Here is a 15,957-nt window from a genome sequence, read left to right on the forward strand (position 1 = left end):
CGAACTTCTCGGATCACGTCTAAACTGCTTAACTACGCGCTTGTGATCTTTTTCACTGACGGAGCATCCATTTTTGCCGTTCTTCATCTTCCGGTCGATTGTTAGGTTCTCGAAGTATCGTTTTAGTACTCTGCTGACCGTGGATTGGACAATTCCCAGCATCTTACCGATGTCCCGATGTGACAACTCCGGATTCTCGAAATGAGTGCACAGGATTAATTCACGACGCTCTTTTTCGTTCGATGACATTTTTCCAAATTTACGAAAAATTGACAGTGAAGCATGGCCAACGTGATCTATACACTCTTATCTGATTATAAGCGAAAGCTGAAGATATAATTCCTAAAAATTAAATTTCTACAGCGTTTTTTCCGTGATGCAATTTGATGTGACTCACCCTTTATTTACTATTGAACGATTTTCCACAGCATGTAATATTTGTAATTGTAATTTTTCTCAACACTGCATTGATTCAATTTATATGTTCATGCGACTCACAAACTGCATCAGCCTGATATGCATATATGAATTCGTATAGAACAATTTTATGATAGTGTATATCACTATTTTTTCACTGTATTTCACACGTGAAAGCTGTGTTTTATTGACAGCCGAACGAGTTTTTTAAAAATTCTTACGACGAAGATCTTTACTGACGAAGTTTTATACGAATGGATAATTCAATGTAGACAATTTTTTTGCAGCTTGTTTTTATTCTCAATATTATGTAGACTATTTAATTTTTTTAAATTATCTTTTTTTAAATTTGTATTTATCTCTATTATGTCTCTCATGGTCTTGGTGATGATGGACTATTTTTATTTTTATTTTGTCGTTTTTATAGTTGTATTAGTTAAAAAAAATAAAGATAAAAGTAGTCTACAAAAATATGAGCGTGGCGCGCGTGACACAGATATAAAGGATATTAAATTGAAAGTTTTTTTTAAATACCACTCTAGGAATTTCTCGTAAAGGAAATTTTCTCGATTTCTCTGAATGAGGGTATTCATCTTCTTCTTCTTCTTGAATGGCGTTAACGTTCCCTGTGGAACTTTTACATCTCAGCGTATGCATTAACTAGCGTCATTTAATAATACTTATTTGAGATTTCTTAAGCCGAATAACAAGTCTTGAATGTATTCCGAGGGGCAAGCTCTAGAATACGCGTGACCACAGTGCAAGTCGAAGGAAATTCCAATGAAATCGAGGTTTTCATGATTTTAAATATACACAATGTATCCTATGATTGACTTTATATGTGATTTTGATTCGATCTCACTTTCTATGCGGCCTAGAATCAGGTAACCAACCCCGGTGGGTTCTTGCTCGAATGCTGACAGCAAAGGGGGCCTACTGCCCATCGATTGTTCATCATGAAGGTGCGAACAAAAACGCGTCTGTTCTCCATGTCAGGGGCGGTTGATCACTGTCCAGCGTGGACTCTGAACCAGGCTGTGCTAGATGGTTTTCCGGCAAGACTGGGGGTTGATGCAGGTCGTCCAAGCCATCCATAAAAATGAAATATACAAGAAAATTTACAAAGAAATTCGAGACAGGACAATCGGACTGGACCCACGCAAAGAACACGGACTAGAGATTGAAAACTAGTAACATGGAACTTCAAGTCTCTCAACTTTCTTGCGAGTACCCGAATTCTGTGGGAAATATTGAGAACCGCAATTTTATCTACCAGAGTTGCGGCAACATACACGAGCTGGATACAGCTCTCATCGTGATGGGGGGATGCAGAAACGGGTGATTGTCTGGTGGCCAATCAACGAAAGAATGTGCAGTTTTAGGATGCGAGTCCACTTCCTTAGCATCAACATCATCCACTTCCACAGCCCCTATCTAGCTAGTACCGATGGCGATAAAAAGGAATAAAAAATAACGCGCAGCTAGAGCGTGAATACGATAGCTGCCCAAAACACGATATCAAAATCTTCATCGATGATTTGAACCCTCAGGTTGGTCAAGAGGATGAGTTCAGACCGGTAATTGGTAGGTTGAGCGCCCATCCCCGAACCAACTAAAACGAGACTTATCGACTGAACGGCTGAACGGCCTGAACGGCGCGCAGACAGGAGACCAAGATAGCATTAGTGAGGACTACACCGGTGCAATGAACAACGACGATATACCACCTCCTATGATGGGTGAATTAAGCAGGTCATTAACCAGCTAAAGAACCACAAAGCAGCTGGAAAGGATGGCCAAGCAGTGCAGCTTTTCAAAGAAACCGGAAAAAAACTATACGCTGGTTGATAGCCAGGATCTGGACACAGAAGAGCTTCCGGAGGAGTGAAAGATGAAGAAATCTGCCCCATGTCTAAAAAATATGACAAGCTGGATTGTGGGAACTACCATGCAATAACGATACATAATGCTGCCTACAAAATTCTGTCTCAGATCCTCTTTCGCCGTCTGTCACCAATAGTAAACAAATTTATGGGAATATACCAGGCTGGATTCATGCCCGGTTGTTCGACAACGGACGTGATTTTTACACTGCGGCAGATCCTCCAAAAGTGCCGCGAGTATCAGGTCTCTACGCACCACATCTTTGTCGTCTTCAAGGCAGTATTATACAATCGACCGACGACAGCTATGGAGAATCATGGACGAACACCCAGCTTTTCCCGAAAGCTGACAAGACTGATTCAGGCAACGATGAACGGCTTGCGTAGCAATGTGTGTAGCAATCTGTCGGAATCGTTCGAGACTCTCAGAGGAATTCGACAAGGCGTTGGACTCTCCTGCCTGTTCTTCAACCTGGCGCTAGAAGGTGTTATGCGGAAAGTGAGTTTCAACTTGTGGGGCACGATTTTCAACAAGTCCAGTCAGTTTATCTGCTTCGCTTATAACACATGCGACGATAGTGGACCTGTATACCCGACTGAAACACGAAGTAGGACTGATTGGTTCCAAGTCCAATCATCGTTGCATCTAAGACTAAATATATGCGAATCGATGCGTCTAAGATTAAATAAAACACTCCAACATTAATTTTCCGCCCACACACTCCATAAAGAACCTGCACATCAATCATCTTCAAGATTAGGCTGTCCAATATAATTATTAATCTCAATTTGCTGGAAGCGATTTCTCATCCGGCTGATACTCTTTGAGTTGGGGACATCAACTTTTTTAATTCAGCCTATATTGCCAGTTGTCTAGTTTGTATGCTCCCATTTAATTACACTTGCTCTCAACTTTTTTGCGATATTCGTTAGGTTGCTTTCCAACTTATAGCAAATTTGGTTTTGTTCTGTTTCAACCCCAGATCCAACCTAACTGCTGTCAAAACGTTTTTTTATTCACTCAGTTTCAACCTAGTTTCGCACTAGGTTCAACCCGGAAGCTGTTGGGTTCGCACTCGGATTCACCAATACAACTATACTGAACTGTCAAGTTCCGACTATGGTTTTGGAGACCTTAAAATAAAAATGATGATAATGAAAAGCAAAAGGCTTTTGTATTAGTGGAATCGTAATCCAATTCGGATTCGGATTTTGAAGAGTATGTTCGCGTAGGCGGCATTAAGCTTCGTGTGCTTTCATTCGGACGTGACTTAGAGGCGAATGAACTGCAAAGTTCAAAGCCTCTCAAAAACAAAGAATCGAATTGAGAGACGAAAATAATTATGGATTCTCAGGTGGAACATGCTTTTAAAATGAAAATTATGAGTGAAGATTTACTTTTACGTATCGAATATGTATTTTATGTGTTGAAGAGTTTAGAGTTAAGAGTTTCTTTTTTCGAAATCTATATTTAACGAAAAATGTGTCTGATGATGATTTTATATTGTAATGGTAATTATTTGTAGAAAAACAGGAAATGCATCGACAAATGGTTAAGTGAGTATCAGGACTACATGTGTTAGGTAATCAAACAACATGAAGTATAAATTTTCATTCATATTTTTATAATTTTACACTGCATTTGGGCCTTCTGATCTAATAGAGAATAATTTACCTCCCACACACTAATATCGCCACCTGACGTCGACACTGTACATTCGTCATCGCAAATAAAAACGAATCAGACTATATAACGCACACCAACCAACCGTCTCGTTCGTGAGCCCGAAAACTTTTTTTTTTGTTACCCAGTTTCAAAAACAAATTCGTTATTAGGTTGCCTAGTGTGTAGAAGGCTTAAGACCATCTATCGTTACAGCATCTTGATCAAAACATAGTAATTTTGACTTTGAGAATCAGGTACGTTTATGACAAGGTAACCTGGACTCGAAGTGTGTAACGACACGATTCACTTATACACTCTCAACTATGACATCCTAGCTTTGACGGAAAGCAGCGATCGCAAAGCAATTCATAACAAATGTTTTTTTCTGATGCGAATAATACGTGTTTGGTTACTTTTTTTAAGCATACGTCCATAATACGTGAGATATTTTTTTGGCAGACTTATCTCACTTCTTAACTAGGCGAGCCAAGCCAGAATTATCACCTGCCCCCGGGCTTCTGAATGCCAAAGGGGGACTAGGCTCTGCGGAATGCTCGTGCTGTTTTAGTCCTGACCGAGGAATTGTCGGACAATCGCGCAGGTGCTAAGGATGACCGACTTTTGGATGCCGGCCAATTCCTTCTCGATGTTCAACACCTTTAGCGCTTCCAGAAGTGTCTTCGGGATAATTCCAGTTCCAGAGAGAACGACTGGAACAATTCTTGGGACCTCCCTTAGCCCCCACAGTTCCTTGAGCTCCACGGCCAATGGTCGGTACTTGCAGATTTTGCGACCGTGGGTCTCCTCCAGATTCTGGTTCAGTGGAATAGCGACATCAATGATGGTGACTTTGCGGTCGCTCTTGTCGTAAACCATTATATCTGGGCGGTTGTGGTGGATCGAGAGGTCGGTCAGAACAGTGCGATCCCAGTACAGCTTGAAACGGTCATTTTCCAGGACAGGTGCAGGCAGGTACCGGTAGTTTGGTACGTTGTCTTCCAGCAGAGCACATTGGAGCGCCAGTTGTCGATGAACAATACGGGCCACGTTGTTGTGGCGCTCGGTGTAGGCTGCGTTGGCCAAAACGGGACAGCCTCCCATAATGTGCTCTATGTTTTCACCTGGTTGATGGCACATCCGGCAAATGTCATCAACGTCTTGATGCCAGACGTACCGCCTGCAGTTTCTCGTCGGCATTATCCTGTCCTGGATGGCTATCATGTCGGCTTCTACTACTGAAGAGAGTTCACCACGCGTTAGCCACAGATTAGATGCGGCCTTGTCGACGTGTGGCCGGTCCAGTTGATGGGGGTGGGCACCATGCACTGCCTTCTGCTTCCAAGCTGCAATCTTCTCCTCCACTGTCTGCAGATTGCAGTTGAGTTGGTACTCCGCTTGCGCCAAGTGCAGAGCGCTGTATCCTCTGTCGGCGGCGCAGACAGCCCGGTATAGCGCGTTTTGGTTGGCGCGTTCTGCGAAGTACTCGCGCAGTTGTCGTACCTGGGCAACACACAGTGCAGATATGTCGACTATTCCAAGTCCCCCTTCTTTGCGTGGTAGTGAAACTCTCTCCAGTGCCGATTTAGGATGGTGCATTCCGGCCTCTTTGAATGCTTTCCTCATCCTCCTCTCAAGGTCCTCTAGGTCAGTTTTGCTCCATTTGACTACACCAAAACTGAAGGTCAGCAGGGGAACCGCGAATGTGTTGATCGCGCGTACCTTGTTCCCCGCGTTGAGGAAAGTCCTCAGGACACAGTTCACTCGACTCAAGAACTTGTCTCGCAGCTCCGTCTTGATGTCGTAGTGGCGAATCCCGGTGAGCTGTCGGAATCCAAGATATTTATAGGATTCGCCACGAACCATGTCTCTTATAAACTCGCCGTCATAGACCTCGTAGCCTCCGGATTCGGTAAGCTGCCCTTTCAGCAGATGGACACAGCGGCACTTGTCGAGGCCGAACTCCATACAGATGTCCCTGCTTATTTCTTCGACAACCCGGATAGCTACACTAGACGCTGACGTGAATCAGCGTAGACCTTGAGATCATCCATGTAGAAGGTATGGGTCACTTCTTCGTGGGCGCCGTCGCCATACCTTATTTTATAGCCATGACCGTTTCTATTGAGCGTCCTACTGAGGGGGTTCAGTGCCAGACAAAACCAAAGCGGGCTGAAAGAGTCGCCTTGGAATATCCCCTTCTTTATCTGCAGCGTTCTAGACTGCAACACATTTTCCCCATCACTGAGGTGCAGAGACGTACTCCACTGCCTCATCGCATGCTGCAGGAACCTAACGACGACGGGATCAATTTTGTAGAGCTCCAATACCCGGACGAGAAACGAGTGAGGTATGGAGTCATAAGCCTTCCTGTAATCGACGTAGGCCATACTTAGGTTCCGCTGGTTATATACCGCCTGGCCGACTATGGCTGCGTCGATGATGGCCTGGTCTTTGCAGCCATGCGTATTGTTCCTGCATCCTTTCTGCTCTTCTGCGATGATGTGATGCTGTTCGCAGTGAGCAGAAACTTTGGCGGTAATTATGCTGCTCAGTATTTTGTACAGACTCGATAGGCACGTTATCGGTCTGTACTTTGATGGGTTCAATGTGTTGCTGTCTTTCGGGAGGAGGAAGGTGACGCCACGGGTGGCGAATTCAGGAAGGTTGTGTGGGTCACGTAGCACCTTGTTGAAGCACTCAGCTATCTTTGGATGTGCGACGGTCAGCTTCTTGTGCCAAAAGTTCTGGACACCATCGGGGCCCGGTGCTGCCCAGTTCCTCAGGTACCGCGAGGCTTCGCGGACATCGTTCTCTCCGACGATGATAGCTGGCATCTCTCCAATTTCACCACAACTCTCCTCCTCCCGTCTTAACCACATTTGCCCGTCGCGATGTTCTACTGGGGTCTCCCAAATACCAGCCCAGAAGTTCGTCACATCGCTAATATCTGGCAAACCTTCGCGGTAGTCGGGCTTCTCGTCGCTAATGTGGTCGTAGAACGCTTTCTCGTTATCTCTGAACATCCGATTTTGTTCCTGGCGCTTTGCAGAGTCAGAGTAACGTTTCAGCCGTTTAGTTAGGACGCTCAATTGCTGTACCAGTGTGTCGAGTTTTTCCGTCAGCTGGTGAGCTGGCGAAGTTCAGTAGGCCGCACGATCACAGCAACTTGGCGACATAATTTCGCCGATCTGCTGCCTCTTTTGTACGCCATCAGTCTTCCAATTGCGGCGCGCTTGTTTAGGATCCGTTGCTCCAATCTCCTTCGCCATGGAGGCTCACGCCTTTCACGGAGATGTTGGAGCAGTCTGCCTCTTGGCCTAATACGGTATCCTAAACTTTTGGCGGTCGCCACAGCAGCGCAGTAAACTTTCAGTTGCAGCTCCTCCATGTTCTCAGCATCAACCAAGTGCAGCGGAAGAACGTGCTCGTTCATGAGCTTTACTGCACTTGTCAGCCTGCGGGAATGCTGCAACTTCGGGATCCTGGGGCGCAACAATGGGTCTGTGTCGCGGAACTGTGAGATCGCCTCGTCGTAGTGGAAGACCAGATCGCGTAGTAGTTGTTGATCTGGCTGGGGATCTTCCGGCTCAGGGGGTTGTTGTACTGTGGCCTCCACTGGTGCTGATTCGCGTGCCCCACTCGCGAATGAAATGCTCAGCCGTACTGAACTTCATCTCGACACATCGCTTGCTCTGCTTGTTCTGGAGCTTAGTTCTCTCTGCACCTGCTGCTTGTTCTCATCGATTTGCGTTTGGGAGAGCATATTGTTGCGTACTATCGCTCTACGCCTCGCGTTCATCGCGTTCTGATCAAGCCTCCCGACGAACTCTGGATACGCTTCCTCGAACATTGTTAGTATTCGAGGGCGACCGCTCATGTCCGTCTCCAAAGCAGTGCAGATGTAATAGGCGCGGATCACGAATTCGTTCATTTCGTGTGTCCACATGATCCGGCGCCTAGTGGTACCCACGAGTGTGGACGACTGCCGTCTGGCAGTCACAACACGCCTCGTAGGCGCAGCGTTTCTTGGGTGATGTCGATGGCTGCTGTTTCCGTGTGGCGGTAGCTCTTCGGGTTGAACCCGGCTGGTGGCTCGCTCTTGCACCTCGCCCTCCAGCCGCTGGCCGCTCGCTCTTACTCCCGTTCCAGGACCAGCTCCAGTTCGGGGACCCTCCTCGGGCGATTGCATTCTAAGTATTCTTCGTGAACGTAGCTCCATTTTCTGGGTGTATCTCCTTTGCCCGGGAGACAGCGGGTTGGCAAGGCCTCCATGACCCGGGAGGCCTTCCCCGGGAGAGATATAGCGCTCTGACTCGCTCGCACCCCCTCACTTAGCCACTTTCGACACCCGTTCTCGGAGCCAAGACCAGGTGTGTGTTTCCAGTTCACGCCCGATCTAAAAATGTCGTCATATGATCTTCGTGGAGGCGTGAGATAGGAACATTTGAGACCAACGGGCAGGCTCCTACCCTAGTGTTGATCCTCATTTGAGAACCTTTTTTTTTTTTTTTTTCTGTATTATAGTAACTTTCAACTCATTTTGGCTGGTTCGTCACTTCTACTTCCATTTTTGGAAGAATGTCGGGAGTGAGAATTGAACTCGTGACCTTTAGCGTGAGAGGCATGGATGTTATCACTACGCCAGATCGCCTCCACAATACGTGAGATAGAGGGATGTGACCATTCGGAAGAAATGGCTTCGGATCTTCGGATAGGACCTAAACAGCAATACTAAAAACATGTACATTTGCTCGCTTCTCTTCAATCCACATTGTTTCATGCATATCGATGGCTTGAATGTAAAATATCGTCGAAAACTGATACGAAAAGCTAAATTTAAACAAATCCAGGTTATACAATTAGTACACAAAATAGTTTATTTTTAGCTGTTCCTCATGTCAGAAAGGCCAAACGATTTTCATGCCTCGGAAAACCAAAACTGAAAGGCTCGCCTAAAGGTCTTGTTGATATAAAGCAAGAGTTAAATCCATTAAAAACATCCGTAACATCCGCAGAAACGGTCCAGTTTTCTAATGGGAGGAAACACTATTCTATCCCGAGAGGGATATTCCATCAAAGGAAATCGGAAGCAGCCCCATCAACATCTCGAATGAGAAACCTAGCGAAGTGTCGGAGAGCTACAGAGGCCTTCAGGAAGCTAAAATCCGAATTGTCAAACCTCAATTTCCTCTATGTTTTGATTAGAAAGAAAACCTAATTGAATTATCTTTACACTGCAATGAATAAATATATATATATAGGGTTCATAAGCAAATGCATTCAATTTACATCTACACATTATCTATAAACCTTGATGGGCGACCAAATTCATGCATGCGAGTGTTTATCCCAAGGCGCCTAGAAGTATATCCTAAGGTGGGTCAACTTGCTAAAACCACTTTTCAGCCATCTTGGAAGTCTACTGTGTTTTGTTTGTAAACAAAACACAATACGCTAGTGCCGAAGCTCGCTCGTGATCAGTCTGTCTCTTTCACGCTACAAGCAAATAATTCCCCTTCTGCTTTCTTCCGTACTGTTTTCATATACCGCTCCCCTAACCAACTTAGTGAAGAAGGGGAAATATTTGCTTGAAGCGTGAAAGAGACAGACTGATCACGAGCGAGCTTGGGCACAAGCGTATTGTGTTCTGTTTACAAACAAAACACAGTAGATCTCCAAGATGGCTGAAGAGTGGTTCAGCCATCTTGGAAGTGTCTTCAATATCGTGACAGCCAGGCTTTTGACATTCGATCTAACGTCAATCAATATTATATCAATATATACACGGTCAATCTCACCCTCAACCCGGGGACAACCAAGATAGCCGGCATTATTCAATTACTTGAAGCACGTAGGCTTAACCTTAACTTAATCTATTTCCTCTAAATTTTTCGATATTCTTGAAAACTGATTATAATAATATAAAATCAACTTTAGACACAATCTTCATATAGGATTTCCTGCAGAAAATGCAGAAAAAAGTTCTTTGCATTCACGTAGAATACTAATTTTATTCGGGAAAGTTAATTTTCACTGATAATTCACAACTTAAAAATTTGTTTTTCTTCCTCAAAAACGTATCATAATACTCGCTTTACAAATACAGGATGTTCCTTTTAGTTTCAGCGATGCCAGTTTTTTTAGTTTGAGAAAATATATGCAAGTTATATTATCTGCAAGCAAATTTAAAGATCATATTCACATCTTAAATCAACGCATGTTTCTTCCTTCTCCTTTTCCAGATCTTCTTCTTCTCCAAATTTCATAGCAGAATATGAAGAAACACACAACTTAGACTAAAGTGGCTGCCCGCTTGCTAGCGCCAATAAAATCACCGAGTTCGAGACATTAATACGTTGAGCCCCAATTTTTTCTTGCTTCGCTTTTTAATGAGCCCGCATCAAGAGCGTTTGCACAATATCAGTGTTGGTCCCAGCTTCTAAAGATACTGATTGTATAAATAGAAAATAGTCTGGAATTCGACTAGAAAATAGTCACATTTTGTAGAACATCCGAAAACAAACCGTATATATTATTATTTTATTTATTTGTAACTATCAGTTCCAGTTAGTCAGTGCTTTTCTATCAAAAAACTCAACGTCGGCCCCTAGGGACCGATACTGGGATCAACGTGTTAAAAAACTGCTTAAACGTTGCTACTTTCCATCCACTCTCTACATCTAATTGTCAGTTTACTTCGAGATTTTGATATGTATTGCGTATTTTGCAATTAAAAGTATCAGTTTTCCAAACCAAATACTTTCTAGAATTTCAGAAATTTGTAAAATTCAATTACAATCGCAAAAACCACTAACAAAAATTAAATAACTGCAAATTTACAAATAACGCTTACAAATCTGGCTACCCAGTCTCGAAATCCGGAGGTAAAACGTCAACACCATGCATTTAAATGGAATTTCAGGACATTGATGATAGAAAATAAGAAAATCCGGATTTCTGCGTTGTCGACTATTTTTTTTTTTTTTATCTTCGCTTATTTTTCGTCGGCCTATTTCCGCCACTTTAGTGCCAATCACCGACATCAGGGAGGCGACTCCACCTGTTCCTACCTATCAGACTCAACAACTCATGAGCCGGGCCAACTTCTTTTACTTCCGCTCCGAAGGAAGACGTAACCAGAGATTTTTCGCCTCAGAAAATCCCAACGACGATTGTCGACTATGTTTAGCTGTCATTTTGCTCTCAAATGTCATCATATTGTCAATAATATTGACCTTGTAAGGTTCGCTTTAGACAAATTTATAAACCCCATGATACTTGCAAAGCTCACGTCACAGCCTCACTACATCGATGCACTAGTCAGTCCAGACTACCTTGTCATAAACGTACCCTGCTTGAGAATTACAAAATGTAAACAAAATTATATAATTTTGTATTTTATTTAGTAATATTTTAAATTTCACACAAAATGACAACAAATATGTTGAAATCTTGCGCGATGGTTATCCCGAGATTTACCACTTCCATAGTAATGATTATCGACATATTTGCGTACATCCAAAATAAATACTTTTCGGTTCTCAATACTTCCAGCGCCGGTTTAGTCCAAAACCGGATCAACGCCAGGCAGAACTTATGGCACGCAGTCTTCCCAAAAGAGCGCCCCTGCAAGGTGTCCAAGATATTGTGGTGGTTTCATCCGGAAAAGGGGGCGTGGGCAAGACAACAACAGCGGTCAACTTGGCTGCCACGCTTGCGAACATGGGCAAACGGGTGGGCATTCTAGATGGGGATGTATTTGGTCCATCAGTGCCACTGATGATGAACATTGCGGAAGTGCCACTGGTTAATGAGAGTAATCGTATGGTGCCACCCATTAACTATGGGGTGAAATGGTGATGTCTGGGTTTTGAATTAATCTTGGAAAACGTGATGAAACAATCGTTTATTTTTCAATTTCAGTCTTTCTATGGGACTCCTCGTGGAACAGGGTCCAGTTGTATGGAGAGGTCCTTTGGTAATGTCAGCCATCCAAAGGTTGCTTAAGGGAGCGGTGTGGGGACCATTAGATGTTCTCATAGTCGACACCCCGCCAGGAACGGGGGATGTACATTTATCTCTGAGCCAACTTGTGCCAATATCTGGCGTTATACTAGTTAGCACTCCACAATTGGCGGCTCTAGAAGTGACAAAAAAGGGTGCCGATATGTACACAACTTTAAAGGTTCCGTTGATTGGACTAGTTGAAAATATGAGTCATGTCATCTGTGATAGATGTGAGAATCACATCGAGCTATCGAAAAACTCAACCCAAATATTCGCCGATAAGCTTAATATTGATGTGCTGGAAAGGATTCCTATGGAGAAAGAAGTAATGCAGTGTGGAGACTTAGGAACACCACTGTGCTTGAAATATCCGGATTCTAAATTTGCGGATGCATATCGGATCATAGGAAGAAAAGTGATAGATTTTTTAGACAATAAATAAAAATAAAAGTTATTTATGTTAATTTTATTTCTTTTGTTTTTTCAACTTTTTCATTTTGATCGCTGCTTTGTGATAGGCTTTCTTTTTCCTTTTCTCGAGTGCCTCGGCGTATTTTTTCTTGTTGTATTTCTGGAATTTTGCGTCTTCCAGAAGTTCATCCACAAGGGTTTTGGATTTCACCTTTTTCGCTCCACGCTCATTGTAATGATCCAATGGGGAGTCAATCACTTTACCTATCTGTAATGTTTGACGATTAAAAAATCAGAATTATTCAGGCAATAAGAATCGATATATTACCTGGAAGTACTTTGGAAGCGTCTTCATTTCACTTCGTTTGTAGAAATGCTTAGGATCTAAAACCGATCGCATACGAATCAGCTCAAGTTCATTTTTTATGTCTTCAGTCATTTCCTGGGTAGGGAGATTGAACCAATCTTTTCCCTTGGTTTTCGCTCGTTCTTTCTGTAAAAGAATTATTCTGTTTAAACTCGTAGTAAAATTCCGATTTCACCGCTTATATGTTTATGTTTATATGGAATATCAGATTACTAAAGAGGCATCATTTGGGAGAAACTTTTGACTTGACCAGACTTCGCTTCAAAAAAACCCATTAGGTAAGAGTATCTGTAAGCTATGATTCTTAGCGTGGATTTCCACTTTTCAACCAAACTTGTAATACTTGCTTTCTTTGAACTAACATTGAACAGTTCAAGCTTTATCGGAAACGTGTTTTCTACATCTTCAGATAATCTTCAACTGCCACAATATCAGTTCATCGCATTAATGTCCCGCAGGCCTTACAATGAGATCCAATCACTACAGGTATAAGTCCCATTAAGATTACTGCGGGAGGGTATCGTAGAAACGGAGTTGAGTCATCAGGACAAGCTAAGTTCAATCCCTTGTCAGATGTCGAATGTATCATCATTTGGTTTCAATTGATAATAAAAAAAACAGACACATTTACTCACCCTGTTTAGCTCCCTGAGCTGTCTTTCACTCATTGACAGAGTAGCTAAACTCTCATGCTTCTCCATTGCTGGCGTCACCACAGCCGCTTTCATGTGGTGTCTGACATCGGTGACGGTTAGCTCTTCCACCGCTGTTGTTCCGGCAAAACGAGTTTTCCGAAGTAATGTTGGTACCGTTGCACATCCGATATCGTCGGCGAAATCCTTTGCAAATCCTGCTTTTGGGTAGCTCTGGAAATTTCCAGGCGCTTCATCCTCTCGGAGGATTTGAAAAATATCTGTGCTTGGCGGTGGTAATCCTGTTTAAAGGGTCAATGACATCACAAATTTTGTCCTTCATACATTCGGATAACTAACCTCCATAATCTTCATCGTCACTTTCCTCCTGCAGCGGTTCTGTTGGCTTTTTACCATTATTCGTTGTTTCACGGGTTAAAACACTCTGGCGCGAAACCGTAGGCAAGTGCACAGCACGACGCAATTCATTTTCGCTTGATCCAACTGTGTCAACTGTGAAAAGATCCATCTTATATGCTACAACTGTAATTTTTGGAATAAAACTCGTGTGTTTTCATTATTTGAAGCATTCGGTATAAATCATTGACAGTTCGGTATAAAGCATTATGGTAGCAACAGGTAGTAGCTTCTTGGTAGCAATTATTCGTCCTTGAGAATATATTGAGCGGTTCCCGGAATAAATCGCCACAGAAAACGACTGCAACAGAAACCACCGCTTATAAAATGTGTAGTAGGCTATAAATATTGTGGCGCGGTATTGTATTTCAAAACAAGAATTAACCGGGCAAACGTATCGCCCCAGGCAAACGTAACGCCCCGGGCAGACGTATACCGTCCGACGCTCGCTAGAGCTCGGTCGGACATTGCTAAAGGATCGCATCCTATGTTTCAAACTAACCGGGCAATCAGTGGATCCCAGGTTTGCGTGCGAGACACCGCCGCTTCCGACGGCGGGTCGGCGGTGGACTCGGATTGCGTCATCTTGGCGGCATGGGCCGCCTCGATTCCTTATCCTCGCCAAATGGGGACTTCGTCCCCATTACATTGTCCTCAGAATAAATTTCGAAAAACGAGAACAAGAGAATAAATTTATAATAGAAATGTGAGGCACATGATGTTTTTCCCGCGCCAAATATTTCTAGCCTACTACACTTTTTCTAAGCGGTTGTTTCTGTTGCAGTTGTTTACTGTGGCGATTTATTCCGGTCACCATATTGAGCGTACCTTTCAGTTATTGACAAATTTACGTTGGATTTACAACCAGATGGCGCAGCGAGTAAAATGAGGATGTATTGTTTTTTTGGTATGAAATTCGTTCAAATTTTCTAGAAAAATCAGAATATATCTTCAAATTTCCCAGTTTCATGTATTCTTTTCACGCTGAAAATGTTAGAAAATCATCATTTTACAATGTGCTATGTATATTACGAGGAATGGCTTGTTATAAGTATTGTAACTTTAATTTTTTTCAACTAAGTAAACGATAAATAAGGTGTTTTGCGCTAAAAATACTACAAATCCTTCTCGTATCGGCCCTTACATAACCAATGATATCAGCCAATTTGATATGATATCGATTTCATCGCAATTATCCATGGTATCAATAACCGATATGCATTATCAAACTTAAAATTTTCGAAGATTACCTATGACTTTGGTCAAATCGCGTGTTGAAACCATAATAAATATACAAAACTCCAACTTTCTTACCATATACTGACGACATTCAATGGCTGAAATTAATCTAAATTGAAATAAAAAGAATAACGCCACCGAAACATGCTTTTCAGTGCGTAAAATAAACAAACACCCTCACTTTTGTGGTTCTGAGCTCTAATGTAGATGTCGCATGAGCTGATTCAGCTTTGCGTAAATTCGTCAATTGCACCCTACTCGCGTTGACGGCGGTATGGTGTTGACAATTGGATACGACATTAGTTAGTATGAGACCAACTTTTCTCTATCAGATTAGTCGGCCCTAAGGCAGTCTCAAATTGCTAAAATTTGTATGAATTTTTTTTCTTGGCGTTATTTACCTACTATAAATACGTTGTTCTGACCCTACCTTAAACTATTTTATATGAATTTTCAGATATTCTCACCAAAATTTACTATTATAATATGGAATTATCTTTAGACACAATTTTTGTATGATATTTTTTCCCTACTTGCAAGCAAAAGTGATTTTCATTTACATAGAGTACTCATTTGATTTGGAAAAAATAAATTTCATTCATAATTTTTATTTTAAAAGTGTGTTCATATCTTCTGCAGCCCCATATTGTCACTCCCCCATTTCGTAATACGAATTTCTGCAAACATTAGTACAATAATTTACATTTAATGCGACATGCCGAGGCACCACTCAGTGTCGCATTGGAGGCGATTTTGACCTGATTTTGATATCACATAACTCGAGAACTCGAAGCAAATGGAACCAAACTTGGCATGTGATGGTTTAGGGGCCAATAAATGTTTCTATGGTGGTTCGCCCACTCCTCCCTCTTCTCTATGGTTGGGAGTGGGCTGCCATACAAATGAAATACAAATTTC

The 15,957-nt window shown here is 42.6% G+C and overlaps 2 protein-coding genes across 2 annotated transcripts; one reads left to right on the forward strand and one right to left on the reverse strand.

Annotated features, from left to right (window-relative positions):
• Positions 1-11,313: 11,313 nt before the first annotated feature.
• Positions 11,314-12,427, forward strand: LOC129776463 (iron-sulfur protein NUBPL). The gene is made up of 3 exons (XM_055782121.1): positions 11,314-11,455; positions 11,521-11,822; positions 11,890-12,427. Exons 1-3 carry the CDS (start codon positions 11,396-11,398, stop codon positions 12,413-12,415), a joined length of 888 nt encoding a protein of 295 aa, XP_055638096.1. The 5' UTR covers positions 11,314-11,395; the 3' UTR covers positions 12,416-12,427.
• Positions 12,419-13,989, reverse strand: LOC129776464 (deoxynucleotidyltransferase terminal-interacting protein 2). The gene is made up of 4 exons (XM_055782122.1): positions 13,744-13,989; positions 13,387-13,685; positions 12,713-12,877; positions 12,419-12,652 (listed from the first exon to the last, which is right to left on the reverse strand). The coding sequence occupies exons 1-4, from the start codon at positions 13,910-13,912 to the stop codon at positions 12,440-12,442; spliced, it is 846 nt and encodes a 281-aa protein (XP_055638097.1). The 5' UTR covers positions 13,913-13,989; the 3' UTR covers positions 12,419-12,439.
• Between the last annotated feature and the right edge of the window lie 1,968 nt (positions 13,990-15,957).

This window comes from Toxorhynchites rutilus, chromosome 3, assembly GCF_029784135.1.
Source record: "Toxorhynchites rutilus septentrionalis strain SRP chromosome 3, ASM2978413v1, whole genome shotgun sequence".
NCBI lineage: Eukaryota > Metazoa > Arthropoda > Insecta > Diptera > Culicidae > Toxorhynchites > Toxorhynchites rutilus.